This window comes from Esox lucius, chromosome 11, assembly GCF_011004845.1.
Source record: "Esox lucius isolate fEsoLuc1 chromosome 11, fEsoLuc1.pri, whole genome shotgun sequence".
Classification (NCBI taxonomy): Eukaryota; Metazoa; Chordata; class Actinopteri; order Esociformes; family Esocidae; genus Esox; species Esox lucius.
The window spans coordinates 8863700-8887356 of record NC_047579.1 but is presented as its reverse complement, the minus strand read 5'-3'; the positions used below and the strand labels follow the sequence as shown (position 1 = coordinate 8887356).

The following is a 23657-nucleotide window of genomic DNA, read 5'->3' as shown; positions in this document are numbered from 1 at the left end:
ACCGAGACTCATCAGACCAGGCAACATTCTTCCAGTCTTCAACTGTCCAATTTTGGTGAGCTCGTGCAAATTGTAGCCTCTTTTCCTATTTGTAGTGGATATGAGTGGTACCCGGTGGGGTCTTCTGCTGTTGTAGCCCATCCGCCTCAAGGTTGTGCGTGTTGTGGCTTCACAAATGCTTTACTGCATACCTCTGTTGTAACGAGTGGTTATTTCAGTCAAAGTTACTCTTCTATCAGCTTGAATCAGTTGGCCCATTCTCCTCTGAGCTCTAGCATCAACAAGGCATTTTTGCCCACAGGACTGCCGCATACTGGATGTTTTTCCCTTTTCACACCATTCTTTGTAAACCCTAGAAATGGTTGTGCGTGAAAATCCCAGTAACTGAGCAGATTGTGAAATACTCAGACTGGCCCGTCTGGCACCAACAACCATGCCACGCTCAAAATTGCTTAAATCACCTTTCTTTCCCATTCTGACATTCAGTTTGGAGTTCAGGAGATTGTCTTGACCAGGGCCACACCCCTAAATGCATTGAAGCAACTGCCATGTGATTGGTTGATTAGATAATTGCATTAATGAGAAATTGAACAGGTGTTCCTAATAATCCTTTTGGTGAGTGTATAAGGCAATATAGTTAATCTACTCAGTACATTTTATGTTTAATGTCCATTCCAATGTTGTTTTTGTCAGTTCTTTTTTTACAGACTATATTGTTAACTATATCGCCTTGTAAATTTCAATAATGGATTTTATTTTGAAAAAGAAAATCTGAGTGCTGCCAGCATAATATCCCACTGCTAAAATAATGCTAATGAAGCCTTATTTGGTCATCACTATTTTTAAGTCAGCATGTTTAACTATGATTCAGAGAGAACACTTTTAAAGTTGACAAGACCCATTCTTATTGATCAAATGTGAGTTTCATGTAAACCAATGTTGCGTCAAAGCACCCAGATTTTGCCCCCTCTTTGTTTCTTCATCCAGAGGATTATGCATGCAGCCCAAACACTCTGAAGAATCTTCTAAAAGAACACTGGATCGGTAAGACAGGGCAGTAGAGATAACATCCTGAGCTGAACAAAGACCCTGAAGCAGTTAATGGTCCTGGCGTTGCAGACAACTTGGATCCAGCCACAGTAGTAGAGATGGTGTAAGCAGATGAACAGGAACAAGGCATGTGTTCCTGTGATGTCTTGAAGAAAGACTTGCAAGATTTGCAGAATGGCATGATGCTTTGCAGGATGAGGCTGTTTGCCTGAGATCTGAAAGAGACTTTTAGAAAGCATCAAAATCAATTTGTTCTGTTGACCCCTCTTACCATCCAGGTGGTGATAAGAAAAAACAAAAATGTTAAGAGAAAATAGTTTATTTTCATATTACTCAGGTGTTCCCAGTATGGCTGTTTTTTTGTGGATCTTTAATATTGGGCAGGCAGCAATCTGACAAATCTTTACAAGACCTACACACCTCCAGGATGCGGAGGCGAATGGCAAAGATTGGGGCTGATCCCTCTCACCCTGGAAATTGATTATTCAGACCTCTCCCCTCTGGTAGAAGGTTTAGGTCTATCAGGACCAAAACCTTTCGTCACAAGAACATATTCTTTCCTACAGCAGTAGGCCTTATGAATATGCCCCTGAAGTCAGACTGACTATAGCCCACTCCCCACCTACCCACACAACCCCCAACTGGACAATTATTCCACCCTACATATTTTTCGTAGTATATTTTAATAGTTTATTAATGCTCATTCTACTGTTTTTATGCTCAGTTCACCATTCTTATTTGTTTTTATTTCTTTTGAACAAAATTGCTATACCAACTAATAAGAACAAATTCCTTGTTTGTTGCGAAACTTACTTGGCAATAAAACGTTCTGATTCTTATTGGAGGATAAAAGACTGTGTAATGGTTGGCTATGACCATTGCCTGCCTCCTATGTGTCCTGGCATAAAAGACTGTTAACTTTATAATTATTGGAGAACATGTAAGTACTATGGAAGACCAACATCTTGGATTCATGCAAGTAAAGTTCTTCCCTGACTTCTGGTTTCATGATTTTGTTCATGGATCAAAAATGGACAGACGATAACAGCACGACTATGATAGTTGGATTTTGCACTCTGATGGTAAGTCAAACCACACTATATGGAAGAACAAGTCAGTTTAAAGAGCATGAGCATCCAGATTGACAGATCTGGAACAAGAGGACCTAGAATGTGTTTTTGCCATGTAAACCCTTGGTGAAGATACTTAAGACTTACATTGACACTGAAAGATGTGTGTGCTTCAATCCAGTGGAAGTACTGGAAAAACAAAGTCCTCATAGGCCACTTTTATAGTGATGAAACCTTCATGTTATCTGGAAGTCATTGATAAAAGAGTATAATGTTTGTACAAAAAAAACATCGTAATTAAAATGGTGACTGCAGCCTCAGATGTTGTAATGGTGAAAATGGCAAAATCATTGGCTGATGACATCAAAAAGAGCTTGTAAATAGATGACTTTCACCAAGAGATAATACAGAAATATGCCATTGTTCCAGATATATTTTAAAATACAGAAAACTTGGGAAGAATTTTAATGAATGCCTGAAGAATAAAAAAAAGTGTGGTTGATTTGTTATCAGACATAGAAAAATAGAATGATAAATTCCTCAAAGATGGTCTTGAAAGAACTGTTAAGAAGGGGAAAGAATTTGGGGCGTCGGCTGAACAAAAAACTGAACTGGATAAGCTTGATTACATTTAATAATGGTTAATGGTATGGCTTTACTTTGAGTTTAGCATTTTTAAAAACTTCCTAAAGGAACTCTGAATTCAAGACAAACTGTTGGTTCGCAGTATAGCTTAAGTGGTGTCTTTTATATTAATCTGATAGTCAACCATTTGCTCAGTAAAGGTGACTTCCTGACATTGTCAGAACACAGATTGACAGCTATCTGGGTAATAACTATGTGCTTAAAAGGTAATTGAGGAAGGTAATTATATCTGAAATTACAATATTCACAAACACACTCGAGGCAGCCGAGGCATTTCCGGATTCTTCAGACAACCCAGGGGACTGCGGTTTGCACTGCATGGTGAGTTAAAGAGAAAGTATGACCAAGAAATACTGTGTGTGGGGTAGCAAAAACTCTCACAATGTGGACTCAGATACAGCTAAGAAATGCACAAGAAAGGCACAGATCCAAAGATTAAAGCAAGAAGAACCAGTAGACAATGCAAGTTTGTTATGCCTGCCAGGTGGCCTTGTGTACAAAGGAACAAGCTCCCAGAAGTGGGAGCATTCAAACCGTCATCATGTGTGTGGGAGGCACTTGTCACAAGCAAGTTGACAGAATACATTTTTTACTTTTATTTATTTTAAGTTGGTCAAAGATGCTGTTCAGGCTAAGCTTGCACGTGTCATGCTTGTGTGGTAGCTAGTTACTGAAGTCAAGCAACTCAATGTAAATAAATTGCTTGTTATGCTACCTGTTCTTGTCATCTTGGTAAAATAATTAAGTAGCGATGGCCATTCGAGGCTTCATTACCGTTCTTCTAGCAGCAGGACAATTATGTCAGCATCGCGATCTCAGATTGTATTTTTCAAATTAAAAGCAATCATTGTAATATACACTCAGCTAAAGGATTATTAGGAACACCATACTAATACTGTGTTTGACCCCCTTTCGCCTTCAGAACTGCCTTAATTCCACGTGCCATTGATTCAACAAGGTGCTGAAAGCATTCTTTAGAAACGTTGGCCCATATTGATAGGATAGCATCTGGCAGTTGATGGAGATTTGTGGGATGCACATCCAGGGCACAAAGCGCCCGTTCCACCACATCCCAAAGATGCTCTATCGGGTTGAGATCTGGTGACTGTGGGGGCCATTTCAGTACAGTGAATTCATTGTCATGTTCAAGAAACCAATTTGAAATAATTCGAGCTTTGTGACAAGGGATGGACATGGTCAGAAACAATGCTCAGGTAGGCCGTGGCATTTAAACGATGCCCAATTGGCACTAAGGGGCCTAAAGTGTGCCAAGAAAACATCCCCCACACCATTACACCACCACCACCAGCCTGCACAGTGGTAACAAGGCATGATGGATCCATGTTCTCATTCTGTTTACGCCAAATTCTGACTCTACCATCTGAATGTCTCAACAGAAATCGAGACTCATCAGACCAGGCAACATTCTTCCAGTCTTCAACTGTCCAATTTTGTTGAGCTCGTGCAAATTGTAGCCTCTTTTTCCTATTTGTAGTGGATATGAGTGGTACCCGGTGGGGTCTTCTGCTGTTGTAGCCCATCCGCCTCAAGGTTGTGCGTGTTGTGGCTTCACAAATGCTTTACTGCATACCTCTGTTGTAACAAGTGGTTATTTCAGTCAAAGTTACTCTTCTATCAGCTTGAATCAGTCGGCCCATTCTCCTCTGAGCTCTAGCATCAACAAGGCATTTTTGCCCACAGGACTGCCGCACACTGGATGTTTTTCCCTTTTCACACCATTCTTTGTAAACCCTAGAAATGGTTGTGCGTGAAAATCCCAGTAACTGAGCAGATTGTGAAATACTCAGACTGGCCCGTCTGGCACCAACAACCATGCCACGCTCAAAATTGCTTAAATCACCTTTCTTTCCCATTCTGACATTCAGTTTGGAGTTCAGGAGATTGTCTTGACCAGGACCACACACCTAAATGCATTGAAGCAACTGCCATGTGATTGGTTGATTAGATAATTGCATTAATGAGAAATTGAACAGGTGTTCCTAATAATCCTTTTGGTGAGTGTATAAGGCAATATAGTTAATCTACTCAGTACATTTTATGTTTAATGTCCATTCCAATGTTGTTTTTGTCAGTTCTTTTTTTACAGACTATATTGTTAACTATATCGCCTTGTAAATTTCAATAATGGATTTTATTTTGAAAAAGAAAATCTGAGTGCTGCCAGCATAATATCCCACTGCTAAAATAATGCTAATGAAGCCTTATTTGGTCATCACTATTTTTAAGTCAGCATGTTTAACTATGATTCAGAGAGAACACTTTTAAAGTTGACAAGACCCATTCTTATTGATCAAATGTGAGTTTCATGTAAACCAATGTTGCGTCAAAGCACCCAGATTTTGCCCCCTCTTTGTTTCTTCATCCAGAGGATTATGCATGCAGCCCAAACACTCTGAAGAATCGTCTAAAAGAACACTGGATCGGTAAGACAGGGCAGTAGATATAACATCCTGAGCTGAACAAAGACCCTGAAGCAGTTAATGGTCCTGGCGTTGCAGACAACTTGGATCCAGCCACAGTAGTAGAGATGGTGTAAGCAGATGAACAGGAACAAGGCATGTGTTCCTGTGATGTCTTGAAGAAAGACTTGCAAGATTTGCAGAATGGCATGATGCTTTGCAGGATGAGGCTGTTTGCCTGAGATCTGAAAGAGACTTTTAGAAAGCATCAAAATCAATTTGTTCTGTTGACCCCTCTTACCATCCAGGTGGTGATAAGAAAAAACAAAAATGTTAAGAGAAAATAGTTTATTTTCATATTACTCAGGTGTTCCCAGTATGGCTGTTTTTTTGTGGATTTATAATATTGTATCAGAGTTTATCATGGATTGGAGGTTTCTTTCAAAACAAAACTCTGACAGCTACCTCCACTCTCCACGCCGTTCTACAAACCCACCTGAATACTTTCACCCTAATACCTCACCAACCGTACCCACTTCATCTCCCTCAATGACACGCATACCTCACCACTTCATCTCCCTCAATGACACTCATACCTCACCAACCGTACCCACTTCATCTCCCTCAATGACACACATACCTCACCAACCAGACCCACTTCATCTCCCTCAATGACACTCATACCTCACCAACCAGACTCACTTCATCTCCCTCAATGACACTCATACCTCACCAACCGTACCCACTTCATCTCCCTCAATGACACACATACCTCACCAACCAGACCCACTTCATCTCCCTCAATGACACTCATACCTCACCAACCAGACTCACTTCATCTCCCTCAATGACACTCATACCTCACCAACCGTACCCACTTCATCTCCCTCAATGACACTCATACCTCACCAACCGTACCCACTTCATCTCCCTCAATGACACTCATACCTCACCAACCGTACCCACTTCATCTCCCTCAATGACACACATACCTCACCAACCAGACCCACTTCATCTCCCTCAATGACACTCATACCTCACCAACCAGACTCACTTCATCTCCCTCAATGACACTCATACCTCACCAACCAGACCCACTACATCTCTCACAATGACACTCATACCTCACCAACCGTACCCACTTCATCTCCCTCAATGACACGCATACCTCACCACTTCATCTCTCTCAATGACATGCATACCTCACCAACCAGACCCACTTCATCTCCCTCAATGACACTCATACCTCACCAACCGTACCCACTTCATCTCTCTCAATGACATGCATACCTCACCAACCAGACCCACTTCATCTCCCTCAATGACACTCATACCTCACCAACCGTACCCACTTCATCTCCCTCAATGACACTCATACCTCACCAAACAGACCCACTTCATCTCCCTCAATGACACACATACCTCACCAACCAGACCCACTACATCTCTCACAATGACACGCATACCTCACCAACCAGACCCACTACATCTCTCACAATGACACTCATACCTCACCAACCGTACCCACTTCATCTCCCTCAATGACACTCATACCTCACCAACCGTACCCACTTCATCTCCCTCAATGACACACATACCTCACCAACCAGACCCACTTCATCTCCCTCAATGACACTCATACCTCACCAACCAGACTCACTTCATCTCCCTCAATGACACTCATACCTCACCAACCAGACCCACTACATCTCTCACAATGACACTCATACCTCACCAACCGTACCCACTTCATCTCCCTCAATGACACGCATACCTCACCACTTCATCTCTCTCAATGACATGCATACCTCACCAACCAGACCCACTTCATCTCCCTCAATGACACTCATACCTCACCAACCGTACCCACTTCATCTCTCTCAATGACATGCATACCTCACCAACCAGACCCACTTCATCTCCCTCAATGACACTCATACCTCACCAACCGTACCCACTTCATCTCCCTCAATGACACTCATACCTCACCAAACAGACCCACTTCATCTCCCTCAATGACACACATACCTCACCAACCAGACCCACTACATCTCTCACAATGACACGCATACCTCACCAACCAGACTCACTTCATCTCCCTCAATGACACTCATACCTCACCAACCGTACCCACTTCATCTCCCTCAATGACACTCATACCTCACCAACCGTACCCACTTCATCTCCCTCAATGACACTCATACCTCACCAACCGTACCCACTTCATCTCCCTCAATGACACACATACCTCACCAACCAGACCCACTTCATCTCCCTCAATGACACTCATACCTCACCAACCAGACTCACTTCATCTCCCTCAATGACACTCATACCTCACCAACCGTACCCACTTCATCTCCCTCAATGACACTCATACCTCACCAACCGTACCCACTTCATCTCTCTCAATGACATGCATACCTCACCAACCAGACCCACTTCATCTCCCTCAATGACACTCATACCTCACCAACCGTACCCACTTCATCTCCCTCAATGACACTCATACCTCACCAAACAGACCCACTTCATCTCCCTCAATGACACACATACCTCACCAACCAGACCCACTACATCTCTCACAATGACACGCATACCTCACCAACCAGACTCACTTCATCTCCCTCAATGACACTCATACCTCACCAACCGTACCCACTTCATCTCCCTCAATGACACTCATACCTCACCAACCGTACCCACTTCATCTCCCTCAATGACACTCATACCTCACCAACCGTACCCACTTCATCTCCCTCAATGACACACATACCTCACCAACCAGACCCACTTCATCTCCCTCAATGACACTCATACCTCACCAACCAGACTCACTTCATCTCCCTCAATGACACTCATACCTCACCAACCGTACCCACTTCATCTCCCTCAATGACACTCATACCTCACCAACCGTACCCACTTCATCTCCCTCAATGACACACATACCTCACCAACCAGACCCACTTCATCTCCCTCAATGACACTCATACCTCACCAACCAGACCCACTTCATCTCCCTCAATGACACTCATACCTCACCAACCAGACTCACTTCATCTCCCTCAATGACACTCATACCTCACCAACCGTACCCACTTCATCTCCCTCAATGACACTCATACCTCACCAACCAGACTCACTTCATCTCCCTCAATGACACTCATACCTCACCAACCGTACCCACTTCATCTCCCTCAATGACACTCATACCTCACCAACCAGACCCACTACATCTCCCTCAATGGCCATAATTCGGATTCCACTGCAGACACTCAGGTCTCTGTTCTTGGCCCCTTGCTCTTCATCATCTACATCCTCCCCCTTGGTCGGATCCGCCGTCACATGAAACTTGACTTCCACTGCTATGCAGACGAAACTCAAATTTACCTAAGCACCAAATCTCTCACCAACCCACCTTTGGACCTTTGGTCTCTCACTTGCCTGTCAACAATAAAATAATTTCCTCAAGCTCAACAGTGATAAAACGGATCTATCACTCATAGGCACTAAATCCACATTGACCAAAACTGGGACCTTCACTCTCACCCTTTGACGACACTGTTGTCTCTCCTGCTCGCCATGCACACAACCTAGGCGTCATTCTGGACTCCTCCCTCAGCTTGGAACAACACATAAAACAGTCAATTCCTCATTCTTTCACCGCCGCAATATTGCTAAGCTAAAGGCCTCCCTCTCCTGTACCGCCGTTGAAACCTTAATACAATAGTCTAAGCAGGAGATGAATGCAACTCGCTGACTTGAACTCTTCATCTCTCCATATGCTAAAAATGGTCCAAATCTCAGCAGCCAGACTTCTCCTGGCAGCAAAGCACCCCTATCCTCACTCGCAGACGTTTCAAAACAACACGCCCAAAGATCCCGGAAGAGTGGCTGTTTTGTAACGTCACAGTAATTTCTCTTAGAGAACAAATTAGGCAAATTTGTCATTGTGAGATAAATAAAGGCCATGAAATTAGTTTCAAAGTAGGTTTATAGACTTTGTTAGTGTTTGAAAAGCTTTATTAGAAAATATGAATGCGAAGACAATTTTAATGTCAAAGAGACTTAAAATAGAAAAACCTGGGCGTGATCCTAAACCATCCCACTCAGTAAGACACAAATCAGTATAAAATTACCAATAAAGCATTGGTTGCCGAAACCCTGTTATAATTCAAAATATTGATTTCAATTACTTTAAACCCTCTCTTCGCATGGATGACTTTAATACCAGGCCCAAAGCTGGTCTCCTAGATAATACAATTATTTTTCCTAGAGAAAAAAGTTAATAGTTCTCATAAAAACTCAAAACATTGGCAGAAAAAAGTCAAACATAGCCTGAAATTTGTCTTTTAATACATTACCTACTCTGAAATTGCTAAATATTTATTTAAAAAAACATTATCACTCAATGGAATTCACATCAGTCTGATTTCCTGTTCAGAAGTGTAAATTAGGGAATGTAAATACCAATTTAGTTTTGCATCAGTCAAATATTAGACTCGGAACATGATTGATTGATGCGAGGAAAGGTTTAGTGATTGCAACTCTTCAATACGTAGCCCCCTCTTTTTCAAGGGACCAAAAGTAATGGGCCAATTCACTAAAAAGCTGTTTCAAGGACACTTGTGGGATATTTTTTTGTTATCTCTCAGTCAATTAAGCAGGTAAAAGTGCAGTTGATTCCAGGTGTCGCGTTTGGAAGCTGTTGCTGTTAACACACAACATGCGGTCAAAGGAGCTCACAATGCAAGTGAAACAGGCCATCCTTGTGAAACAGTCCAAAAAAAAGAAAATCCATCAGGGAGATAGCAGGAACATTATGAGTGGCCAAACCAACAGTTTGGTACATTGAGAAAAAAGAACACACTGGTGAGCTTTGCATCACAAAAACCACAGAACAACCACGGAAGACAGTTCATTTCCATAGCAAAGAAAAACCCCTTCACAACATCCAGCCAAGTGAAAATTCTCCAGGAGGTGGGCATATCATTATCCAAGTCTACCATAAAAAGAAGACTTCATGAGAGCAAATACAGAGGGTCCACCACAAGGTACAAACCATTCATACGCCTCAAGAATAGAAAGGGCAGATTAGACGTTACCAAAAAACATAATAAAAGCCAGCCCAGTTCTGTACGGAAGTGGATTAGTGCCAAGCAATAAAAAAAAAAAAAAACATCTCGACATTAAAGTCATTATAATGAGAGATTAAACTTGTTACATTTCGAGAAATAAAGTCGAAATACAATCTTGAGAATAAACGAATTAAATATTGAGAATAAATTTGTTGTGTTTCGAGAAAAAAGTCAAAATACAATCTTGAGAATAAACTCATTAAATACCGAGAATAAAAGTTGAAATTAAATGTAGAGAATAACGCATTCGATCAGTGTGCATTGCATAGCCTACTGATAGAGGACATGGCAGAGTTGGATCAATTAGTCAAGCTATATTATAGACTTTCTTTCAGTAACAAAGAAATACTATCAACTTTAGCTTATTATGACAGAATTATAATTAGCATATGAACTTTAAAGAGAATTTGCAAGCGGCTAGGTCTTTTTAGAAGAAAAAATATTTCCAATTTGCTCTATGTACTAGCTTTTGTCCAACATGAATTGACAACCAGTGGACAAATGCAAGGTTATCGCTGGCTTCACCTACGCGCGATTCATCGAGGTTTCGTAGTTTCCCAGGATACCATAACACGGATTATTAAACTTTATTCTAGATATTTAATGAGTTTATTCTCAAGATTGTATTTCGACTTTTTTCAAAAAAGATTACGAGTTTAATCTCGAGATGGTATTATTTTTTTTATTATTGCTTGACACTAATCCTCTTCCGTAGTTCTGTCCAACGAATGCTGTTCCAGATTAAACTAAGATCAACCTGTAAAGGGAAGAAAAAAGTATGTAGAAGGCTTGGAACGGCTTATGATCCGAAGCATTCCACATCATCTCTAAAACATGGTGGAGGCAGTGTAATGGCATGGGCATGTAAGGCTTCCAATGGCACTGGGTCACTAGTGTTTATTGGTGTGACAGAAGCAGCCGGGTGAATTCTGAAATATATAGGGATATATTGTCTGCTCAGACTCCTACAAATTCAGCATCCAAGTTGATTGGACCACGCTTCCCTTTACAGATGGACAATGACACAAAACATACTGCGAAGGTAACCCAGGGGTTTTTAAAGGCAAAGAGGTTGAATATTCTGCAATGGCCGAGTCAATCACATGATTTCTACACGATCAAGCAAGTATTTAACTTGCTGAATACAAAACATAAGGCAGAAAGACCCACAAACTGAAGACAGCTGCAGTAAAGGCCTGGCAAAGCATCAGAAAGAAGGAAACCCAGCATTTGGTGATGTTCATGCCTTCCAGACGTCAAGCAGTAATTTCCTACAAAGGATTCTTGACAAAGTTTTTTTTTTTCTGATTGTGCTATTTTGTCCAATTACAATTAAGCCCCTGAAATAAGGAGACTGTATGAAAATGGTTGCAATTCCTAAACGTTTCATGCAATATTTATGTTGAACTCCTTGAATTAAAGCTACAAGTCTGCACTTCAATTGCATCTCGATTGTTTCATTTCAAATCCATTGGTGACGTGCAGAGACAAAATTATGAAAATTGGGTCAGTGTCCAAATATGTCCAGCCCTAACTATGTACTGGTGAGCTTTAAGGACAGCTAATTGAGAGAAACTCTTCCCACAGTCAGAATAGGAGGAAGTCTTCTCACCTGCATGCACTCTCTGATGTCTAGTAAGATCAGATGATCTAGTGAAACACTTTCCACAGTCAGAACAGGAGTAAGGTTTCTCACCTGTGTGCACTCTCTGATGTCTAGTAAAATCAGATGATCTAGTGAAACACTTTCCACAGTCTGAACAGGAATAGGGCTTCTCACCTGTGTGTACTCTCTGATGTTTAGTAAGTTCAGATAAAGAAAAAAAACACTTCCCACAGTCAGAACAGGAGTAAGGCTTCTCACCTGTGTGAACTCTCTGATGTCTAGTAAGTTCAGCTAATGTAATGAAACACTTCCCACAGTCTGAACATGAGTAAGGTTTCTCTCCAGTATGCATGCGCTGGTGAGCTACAAGGCTACCTGATTGAGAGAAACACTTCCCACAGTCAGAACAGGAGTAAGGCTTCTCACCTGTGTGCACTCTCTGATGTGTAGTAAGTTCAGATGATGTAATGAAACACTTCCCACAGTCTGAACACAAGTAAGGTCTCTTACCAGTATGTATACGCTGGTGAGCTTTAAGGTGACTTATTTGAGAGAAATGCCTCCCACAGTCAGAACAGGAGTAAGGCTTCTCACCTGTGTGCACTCTCTGATGTGTAGTAAGTTCAGATGATGTAATAAAACACTTCCCACAGTCTGAACACAAGTATGGTTTTTTTCCTGTATGTATGCGCTGGTGAGATTTAAGACTACTTAAGTGAGAAAAACTCTTCCCGCAGTCAGAACAGGAGAAGGGCATCTCCCCTGTGTGCACTCTCTGATGTCTAGTAAGTGCAGATGATCTAATGTAAACCTTCCCACAGTCAGAACAGGAGTAAGGTTTCTCACCAGTATGTATGTTAACATGTCTTTTGAAAAGTGATAGAGATGAGAAATGTTCTTCACAATGGGGACAGTGGTGAGACTTCTTATGATTGTAGTCTTCTTGTTGTTTCTCTCCAAGTGTCTCCTCTTTAGGAATCCCATCTGTGTGACAGACATCAGACGAGATTTATGGACACATTTTGGGACACAATATTATCAAGGATTCAATTAACTAGCGATATTCGGCAGCAAAGTGATAGACCTTAATACTGCAGTTAGGGTACTTTAATTGTTACATGATTTTGTGGCAAAGAGACCCCTTGGACAGCTTTGAGACAAAGCCATTTTAAGTGTACCTGGGATTAGCCAAACATGCAGACATGACAACCATCGGAGAATGAAATGCAAACATTTGCTGATGAGAGTAGACAGCAGGATGTTATGTTTGATGGAAGACAAAAGTTTCAAATAGATATGTTTAATGTTGCCATTAAATCTCACAAAAAGGCCAAGAGAAACCTGGACAATTTGTTTAATTGTATTACCTACCGGCCTGTGAAACAGTTTTGAGAAGAAAAAATAATTCACCAGCCCATTGTTATTCATCTGAATATGAATTTAACATTTACACATTACAATGGACCTGCTGTATGTTTTCATCACTGCCTTTTTCTGGCCAGAAAATTATTTATGATTAACAAGTTACAAAACAAATGCAGCCCTTCATTTAATTTCATGTGGCTCCCGAGCCAAAAAAATTGCCCTCCCCTGATTTAGCTGATCAACTTGTTCAGAAAAGTTCTCAAGGCACTTTCTCTTATGGCAATTGAAAATGAACTCATAAATACATTGGACTTTGATGACATTGTGGAGGATTTTGCAAGTAGCAGAGCCAGGAAAAAAGGCATCATACAAGGTAAGTTAATTTACGGTGTAATATTAGCTGTGATTTTACTAATGGTTTAGAGAGGTATTGTGTTAATGAGCTGTTTGCTTTGAGTGTATAAGTTCTACATTGTAAATCCAGTTTCTGAGATACAGAGGAGCCCATTGTTTCTTTATCTGTCTGACTGTATAAAGTGTTCAACCTTTTGTTTTATCATACAACGCTTAAACATACCCTTTATTAATAAAACAAATCTACTTTCCAATCTTAAAAAACATCACCTCTCTCCTGTTCCCATCATAAGATACTATTTCTAATTCACCCCTTACTACTTTAATACAATTGCTTCTACAAGAACTCTAACCCTTCATTAAGTTAACATCACCACTTCCTAGTTGTACATGAGTCCACTATATTCTTTCCCACCACTTCCTCTGCTAACACTCAATATTAGAAAAATCTATACTTTAAGTGAAAAATGGTGAAGAATTTAGTTAAGATTAAAAGAAAAACGTATTTAGTCAGATGACAAATCTAATAGATTACAGATTTTTTCTCCAGATATTTGAATGTATGAATGAATGATAATTGTTCAGTGATCTTTCCTGCCCAGCCGGTGTTTAAGGAAATCTGCATTAAACTTGATTTTGTACATCAATTAATTGTATGTATGTGTCAAAGGGTGTTTGTTGCTCCATGTCTTCCAAGGTAGATCCACTTCCATTTCTGGATCCACTTTCTAATACCGAACAGTGGTCCAAGAACTAAAATATTCATTTCCACTGCTTTGGTTTTTATACTTTTTACTTACGTAGCCAAGCGGGAAAAACAAAGTCAGATTTGTTTAGTTCCACTAGAGAGTACTGCCCTTGGTAGAAATGTTAGGCAAGGGCTGATGGGATTGCCCCTGCACAATGGGTTGGGAAACCTGTGCTAACTCCTGTCGTTGTACATTGTGGGTCCAACGCTGTTTTGTTTAGTAAATATCATTTATTATTGCTCCCAGGTTAGCTCAGGTAAGATAGTTGCAGATTCACATGAGATATTGGCCAATTTCAAATTAAGGTGTAACAGTACAACACTAACATGTTCTGAAGCTAGATTAATTTGCATTATATGAATTTCATATAAAGCTTAGGTCAGTTGTATTGTTTGGAACTGTACCTTAAAACGTGTTACTGTGATTTATTTTAGTGCTGTTTGGTGATGAAACGTGTGAGGGCACGTTCACTTATCTGAATAGCTCAGTCAACTTTTGAGAAGGCAGACCCGCCAAAGGGAAGCTAATTTACAATACCCGTGGGTCGTCCCAGCCAATTTTCATTAAGGCGCATAGATAAGGCTCAGACCTAGACTGGAGTGGAGAGCATCTTTAAAACATTCCGTATTTCTTCGTTTCTGAGACGACAATAAGTATAATATGAATACTGACAGACAGCATGAAAAATCATCTACCCTTTAATTGGTAAAAACAACAAATTACTACATTGACAATGACAACAGTAAACCAGTTCTTACCTTGATTAAGTAAATGCCCCTCTTCGTTTTTAATGATAACGCCAGCCTTCTCCTCCTCCTCTTCATCATCATCTTCATCTTTAATTGTAACATTCATTCCCAGCGTTTGACTTTTGTCTTCCAGCTTAACGGATGTCATCTCTGAATCCACCAATGACCCCTGAGCTTCAATTTCACAATCCAGGGACTCCAGGGACTCTTGTTTGGGCTCAGTGTGGAAGGGGAGCAGCAGGCTGGGTTTGTCCTCCCTCTGATAAAATAAAGACCAAATCAGAGTCATTCATGACTGATGAACATGTTTGACGGGAATAAAATACACTGATCAGCCATAAAATTATGACCACCTGCCTAGTATTGTCCACCTTTGCCACCAAAACAGCCCTGACCTGTCGAGGCATGGACTACACTAGAACTCCTTGTCGTGTTCCTCAACCCATTCCTGAACCATTTTTGCTTTGTGGCAGGGCACATTATCCTACTGAAAGAGGCCAATACCATCAGGAAATACCATTTCCATGAAAGGATGTACATGATCTGCAACAATGCTTAAGTAGGAAGTACATGTGAATGTGACATCCACATGAATGGCAGGACCCAAGGTTTCCCAGCAGAACACTGCGCTTTCAGCAGTGGACAGGGGTCAGCATGGGCCCCTGACTGGTCTGCAGCTACGCAGCCCCATACGCTACAAACTGCAATACACTGTGTGTTCTGACACCTTTCTATCAGTACCAGCATCAACTTTTTCAGCAATTTGAGCTACAGTAGCTTGTCTGTTGGATCGGACCACATGGGCCAGTCTTCGCTTCCCAAGTGCCTTTTCTCCCCCCATGACCCTGTCACCAGTTCACCGCTTTTCCTTCCTTGGACCACTTTTGATAGGTACTGACCATTGCAGACCGGGAACACCCACAAGAGCTGCAGTTTTGGAGATGCTCTGACCCAGTCATCTAACAAGCACAATTTGGCCCTTGTCAAAGTCACCCAGATCCTTACACTTACCCAGTTTTCCTGTTTCTAACACATCAACTTTGAGGACAGAATGTTCACTTGCTGCCTAATATATCCCACCCAGTGACAGGTGCCATGATAATGAGATTATCAGTTTTATTCACTTCACCTGTCAGAGGTCATAATGTGATGGCTGATGGGTGTATATATTTATATAGATTATCAGTGTTATTCACTTCACCTGTCAGTGGTCATAATGTGATGGCTGATGGGTGTATATATTTATATAGATTATCAGTGTTATTCACTTCACCTGTCAGTGGTCATAATGTGATGGCTGATGGGTGTATATATTTATATAGATTATCAGTGTTATTCACTTCACCTGTCAGTGGTCATAATGTGATGGCTGATGGGTGTATATATTTATATAGATTATCAGTGTTATTCACTTCACCTGTCAGTGGTCATAATGTGATGGCTGATGGGTGTATATATTTATATAGAATATCAGTGTTATTCACTTCACCTGTCAGTGGTCATAATGTGATGGCTGATGGGTGTATATATTTATATAGATTATCAGTGTTATTCACTTCACCTGTCAGTGGTCATAATGTGATGGCTGATGGGTGTATATATTTATATAGATTATCAGTGTTATTCACTTCACCTGTCAGTGGTCATAATGTGATGGCTGATGGGTGTATATATTTATATAGATTATCAGTGTTATTCACTTCACCTGTCAGTGGTCATAATGTGATGGCTGATGGGTGTATATATTTATATAGATTATCAGTGTTATTCACTTCACCTGTCAGTGGTCATAATGAGGAAAAATGACAGAAACAATCACAGTCATAACAGACCTGTGTCGTACATAAGGTGTGCTCTCCTTAACATGACCCCATAATAGAGGGAAAATACTTTTCACTTATATCACAGTTTATCATATCCTTGGCAAGTGACAACAGTTAGTATTTAGAAAATATTATAAAAACAAGCAATATGTTTGGTCACAGACGTGAGCCAACTACATTGCAATGTGTCTCCCATTCCTCACAAGGCTCAACAGGAACAAGCACATCCGTAGGCTGGACAGGTAAACATGTATCAACGCTTAGATCCAACCTTAGATCCAAGCTGCTTGCTGTAATTTAAAAGACATTAATAGAAAACAGGCCTTATTCTGGAGCTTCCTATCAATTATATTAAGCGCTATGGCACCAACTACTTCAGAACGCGTTCCAAACTTTCTAATTCCAGCCAATTGTTCTACATCACAGTACCATACTAGCCAGTAGTCAACAAGCTTTTAATGCACCATGAGTTTACCTCACATTTCTTTTAACAAAAGGTGGCTTTCTGGCACCTACCCATAAAACGCAAAACCTTTCAATGGGAAACACAGCAAGACATTAATGGCAATCCGCTACACAGCAATACGACATTTAACACTATAAAGCGGCAAACCAACTACAACTACTACTACTACTACTATATTAACTACTATATTTTCACATAATTCACAGTCATCAAATGCAAATCCCCAAAAGGTTTTTTCCTTTGAAACTCAGAGCTCCACCCATTGGTTTCCTATGGAGACATGCTGCTATCCTGAGGCGAATATCTCAAAATGTATATTGGTAAATTCCTTCGAGTGGGGCATCATTTTAATCAGGAGAATCTCTTTGTATTGAACTATGGTTTGGCAGCGCCATTTACTGTCAACTAAAAATAGTCAGAAGTTGCATTTTTTTTTATACTAACGCAGGTTTAAGCCCAAATAACACAACTAGCGTAGAAGCTGCAGATAGAATGCATGGGAATAAAGATACTAACACAAGATCAGTGAAAGTATGTCTGAAGAACAGTTCAGAAAACCTCCTTTTTGTATAGGTAACATCTCACAAAACAACTGACATTTCATCAATACATGTTAATCTGGTCTTAACCAGTTAGGTTTATTCCTCTTATCAGTTTATTTCCACCCAAAGGTTTTACCCAAATGCAGGTTGCATTTTACAAATACTTCGACTTCAATTGTCCACCCATGTCTTGTCATGAATTAGCGCAGAGATATGTATGAATTCCCTTACATTAGCCAACGTCTTTTCTTACACTGGCTAAAGTTTTCTGTCCATTACTCCAAAATGTATTTGACCCTCTAATCAGCAGTTTTTTATATACAGTCCCCTAAAACTATAGTTTCCAAACGAAACTACACCTAATATATATACTAACAGAGTTATGTTACAGTCTGCATTAAATCAAACAAACCTACTGATGTGTTCCAGTTCCAGTGAATAAAAAATATCATTGAAAGGAAGCTTAATAAGAATAAATTATATAACATTCACAAAAACTAAACAAAATCCAGCTATCGCATCCATAGATGCAAGACCTTAGGCAATGTCCATATTATTACGATCATTCATTCTTGTTTCCAAAAATGAGCATGTTCGCGTGCTCCGGGAGTACAGTAGACGAATAGGCTTACGTAGTTGGTTGTCTATCAGGCCCGCAGCCGACAAATACCGGGGGGGATTCTGCCACAGAGATGTAGATAAGCGACCTACCGTCAACTTGCTCCCATTTAACGTTGCCATGAGTGGATCTCTTTGGCTTTACGTTGCCGTGAGTGAAATTCTTTGGCTTAACGTCGTCGTGAGTGAATTTATTTGGCTTTAGTATATTACAACTTTTGGTTGTTCATTGCATACTGCACTTGTTATCTACACAAATTGAAGGTTGGGCTACATCAACATTCAAATTCTGCAATTCCTCTAAGAATAACAAGAATAGCTCCTATATTGAGCACTGTAAATTAGAACTTTGAACGTTCAATATATATTGGAAGAACATCAAGACAGTAACTACAGGTATTGGAACTCCACCTTATGGCTCATCCACCACAGCCCAGACATGTGGACCATGAACAGCCATTATTGTACAGGTGTAGCGGAATGTCCTTTTAATGCACTGTATACAGGTGCATTTAAAAAAAAATTAATATTGGTTCTTCCTATAACCATTCTACTAGAATAACTACCAGTTGGAGGAATGGGTTTCTGAGATAACACTATGTCCCAAATATCTCTTGGAACCTAAACACTTTTCATAGTCAGTAAGGGGAGAGTTTGCATGGCCATGAAGGCCTGGGGTCATCAGTCAAGCCATGTTTGACAGTATATCAATGGATAATCCCCCCTCCCCATATGTGGAAACAACCTCTACAGTTCCTGCTTGTTCTTGGTGCCTTTTGCCCTCAGGTTTGTCTCCAGCAAAAACATCCATGCAGGTCAGATGATTGACAGGTGCTTTTTTTCTACAGTCACATCATTGGCAGCCATACATGCACATGCCACTTCACAGAACAGGCGCCATAAAACTTCCTCCAACACGCTTCACAGAACAGGTGCCATAACACTTCCGCCACCACACTTCACAGAACAGGTGCCATAACACTTCCTCCACCACACTTCACAGAACAGGTGCCACAACACTTCCTCCACCATGCTTCACAGAACAGGTGCCATAACACTTCCTCCACCACGCTTCACAGAACAGGTGCCATAACACTTCCTCCACCATGCTTCACAGAATAGTTTATTTGTATTTTTTATGTAACCGTTATTTAACCAGGTAGGCCGATTGAGACAGATTCTCATTTGCAATGGCGACCTGGCCGAGACAAAGCGCAAACGTGCAGGACAACATACAGTTACATACAGAGTACACAGAGTACAAAGTAATAATATCTCAGTGTCAGTTGTTGAATTAAGTTGCCTTTATCTGTTCAAGTTCGAAGTGTTTGTATTTGTCATGAAATGCTTAGTTTAATGTATGATTTGTTCATATCTGTACACATCTGAGCAAAAACTAATTTTCTGGGGGTGTACATACCTATATACAAATGCACCTTTAGCAGCATATATTCTGATTAACCATGAGTAAAAATATATCTTTAATAAACAGAAATGGAGGTTAATTAACAACAGTGTATTTTGATCAATAGTAATACCACATAATTTGTGGTGTATTATTTTTGATATTTTTATTGTTATGTTTGTTAATATGTTTTATAATTGTCTTACTACTTGCGCTGTTTGCCTGGTACACCATGTGGCTAAACAAGTAAACTACACACCGACTGATTACAGCGCCTGTACATTTAGGTTTTGGATTTAGCTGTAAATATGTGGTGATCACTGTACATTTCATTGTATTCTGTAACATTAACTATTCAGTATTTTCATGAATAGAGAGTGTATGTTTCGGCTCAGTGATATTTTGACCTAGGCTTGTGTTATCATTTTATGTTACTAGCTATTCAGACAGTTAACCAAGCAATAATATAAATAGGCTACCTGTTATGAGTAGAATTCCTTATGTTGTAATATCATGTTGTTATAAACTATTTGTGTGACAATTATTTACACTGACTACACTAGTATTTTACAAATATGTTGTTTAACCCATGATGGAAATTTTAAATCATTATTTTCCTACACTTCAGACTTTGCACATAGTTAATCACTCACGGCGACGTTCAGACGTTGCACATGTGAATCACTCACGGCGGCGGCGTAAGAAATGTTGACAACTTCTGAACGTCGCCACCGTGAGTGTAGCAAAATAAAGATTTAACATTTCAACCATGGGGGTTTAACAACATATTTGTAAAATAATTACAAATAATAAAATAATTGTTTACTCTCTTTCCACTATAGCTATGTCACTATCGGTAAGAAAGCAGTGGTAAGAAAGCAGTGGTAATAACAAACCTTTATCGGCACAAAAGGAGCACAAATGGTTGAGCCTATTTTGATTTAATTTTACCTATAAAATATCATTATATATCTAAGAAATCATAGCATCACAAACAAACCAGCACGAACGATTAAGCCTATTTCTCCGTAGATTTGCGCTGGATGGGAGACCATCTTTACACAGGTAAAAACCTTTAATCGCTTCTACTCCAGTTGTGCTGCTGTCATTTTAAGTATTAGTCCTAAAAAATATTTTATAGTTAATTCTAAAGTCACTCAGCCCCCCCAAATCCTCCAAATCCACCCATAAAAGTCTTGTTTGTGCTGCTTTCATCTTTTGAATATGAAATAATATGTTATAGGTCAAATTCACTCAATCATTTGTGTTCCTTTTGTGCCGATAAAGGTTTGTTTTTGCGACTGGTTTCTTACGGATAGTTACAGACCTATAGTGGAAAGTGAGTATAAAGCCATTGCGCTATCCAGCAGGAATAGGTATGTACCAAAAACTGTAGAAGCACAAACAAACCTTTCAGCGGCACAAACCGAGCCTAAATTATTGAGCCTATTTTGAGGCAGTTTGGAGCAGGTTGTGGGGCTGGTGACAGCGATGATTAAATGTATAATATATAAAACGCTGCATCAGCACAAACGAAACTTAACTGCGACCTAAAACATAAGAGATTCACTCACGGCGACGTAAAGCCAAAGGGAATCACAGACAGCGACGTTAAATGGGAGCAAGTTGACGGTAGGTCGCTTATCTACATCTCTGTGGCAGAATCCACCCCCCATAGACAAAACCCTTTCTGCCAGTATAGACACGTCGCCAGGACGCCCAGGTATGCATTCGCTAGCCATGTATTTCCTGTAATTGGCCGTTAGCCAGATTTGTTTAGTCTATAATAATCCGTCAATACTGTCGCCAAGTGAGTCAATCGGTATTACAGATTTTTTTTTGTAGCTTTCGAAAATTTGATTAACTTGTCCATAAATTCCATCCTTGTTTACATGTCAACAATTCGACTATTTGTTCTCACCCCTAACAGTATGAGGTAATATTTAAGACAAAAATATGTCCACTGTTATGTCTATATTTTTGTTCAAATGGTCGATGTCGTTGTGCATATCGTCTCTGCACCGTCGTCTGTTTTGTCGTTGCTGTGTGAGTTTGGTATTGCATTTCCTGTACGTTTATGTCGTTGGCCTTGTTGACTACAGAGTCGCAGTTGTTACCACAGGCATTTGTAAAAATCGTTGTCCACTGAGTCGTTACTCCTTGTTTTACACTATGTCCACGAACTCCCTCACTTTTGATCACGTGACGTGCACTACACCTCTGGATTTACCAACTCATTCTGAAAGGGTTTTTGTTTTACAGTTAAAATTTTGAACGATTTGTTACTCTATGCTCTTAACTTCGGGTGGATTATACTTTATTTTTTACTATGTGTCACTGAACAATTAGTATGAGCTATTAGTATATACAATCAGTATTTGGTTTAGTGCATTAATGATTGCTGTACACACAACCCTGCTACCTGCAGAATGAGTCTCAGGGACAGACATCCTGTACCACACAACAAACCATATAAAAATTCTGCATAATATTTCAATAAAGAAATAACGTGATAATTTAGATCCCACAAAAAACTTGCGCAAATCCTGCATATTGATCTCACTAATCTTGTCAATAGTAATTGCATAAGCATTCACTCCCTTTGTTTCATTGTGTTATGAGTGTGAACTTGAATATCCTACAAATGTTTAGAAATAACTATAGTTGTGGCATATTCATTCAGAATCTTTTGTTTTTAGACAACCTTATGTTTGTTCAGGAGTCAAACTTAGCCAAGTTACATATTCAATTATAGGACTAACATCATCTTTGTCCCCCATATACAATACTTTAATAGTAAGCCTAGATTCAACTAAGTCACATAAAGGAAAATAATTGGGAGATGTTTGACAAAAACAAATAAGACATTTAGTTTGTCTTTAAGCATGGTGAAGTTCAAAATAATGTTCTGGATCATCCATTAAACCACCCAGAGACAGTACTGATCAGAGAATGATAGTAGTTAATTCTCTGATCTAAGCTGAGGACAGTGTGATAGAGACATTACACAACAACAGGAGGGCAGGTCACCATGAGGCTATTGGTGATTATCAATCAACTACACGAAGGCAGGTCACCATGAGGCTATTGGTGATTATCAATCAACTACAGGAAGGCAGGTCAACACGAGGCTATTGGTGATTATCAATCAACTACAGGAAGGCAGGTCAACACGAGGCTATTGGTGATTATCAATCAACTACAGGAAGGCAGGTCAACACGAGGCTATTGGTGATTATCAAGCAACTACAGAAAGGCAGGTCAACACGAGGCTATTGGTGATTATAAATCAACTACAGAGTTCAGTTGTTGTGATGGGAGACAGAAGATTGAAAAGAATATAAATACAGAATTCAACTACAGTACCAAAAATTGTGACATGCCTACTAATTATTTCTACTATTTTCTACATATGGTAGATTGTAGAAGAGATCAAACCTATGAAATAACATGTATGGAATTATTTATTAAACAGAAAGTGTTAAACAAATTAAAATCCCTCCCTGTCTGAGATTACTTCACCCCTTCTCCCCCAGACACAGCACCCACTCTGCTAGTCACACCCACTCTGCTAGTCACACCCACTCTGCTAGTCACACCCACTCTGCTAGTCACACCCACTCTGCTAGTCACACCCCAGTTAAAAATCCCTTA

The 23657-nt window shown here is 40.1% G+C and overlaps 1 protein-coding gene across 3 annotated transcripts in view; it reads right to left on the bottom strand.

The window, feature by feature from the left end:
• Window positions 1-23657, bottom strand: part of LOC109616258 (zinc finger protein 501-like) — a 30299-nt gene that overhangs the window by 4232 nt on the left and 2410 nt on the right. For 2 of the 3 annotated variants that reach the window (XM_020050804.2, XM_020050805.2), the window contains exons 2-3: window positions 15159-15408; window positions 12779-12916 (exon numbers count right to left, since the gene is read on the bottom strand). In XM_020050804.2, coding sequence (XP_019906363.1) covers window positions 12779-12916; window positions 15159-15408 — 388 coding nt within the window. Of the gene's footprint in view, window positions 1-11792; window positions 12917-15158; window positions 15409-23657 lie in introns of those variants that run through there. The other variant, XM_020050801.2, reaches the window with a different exon arrangement.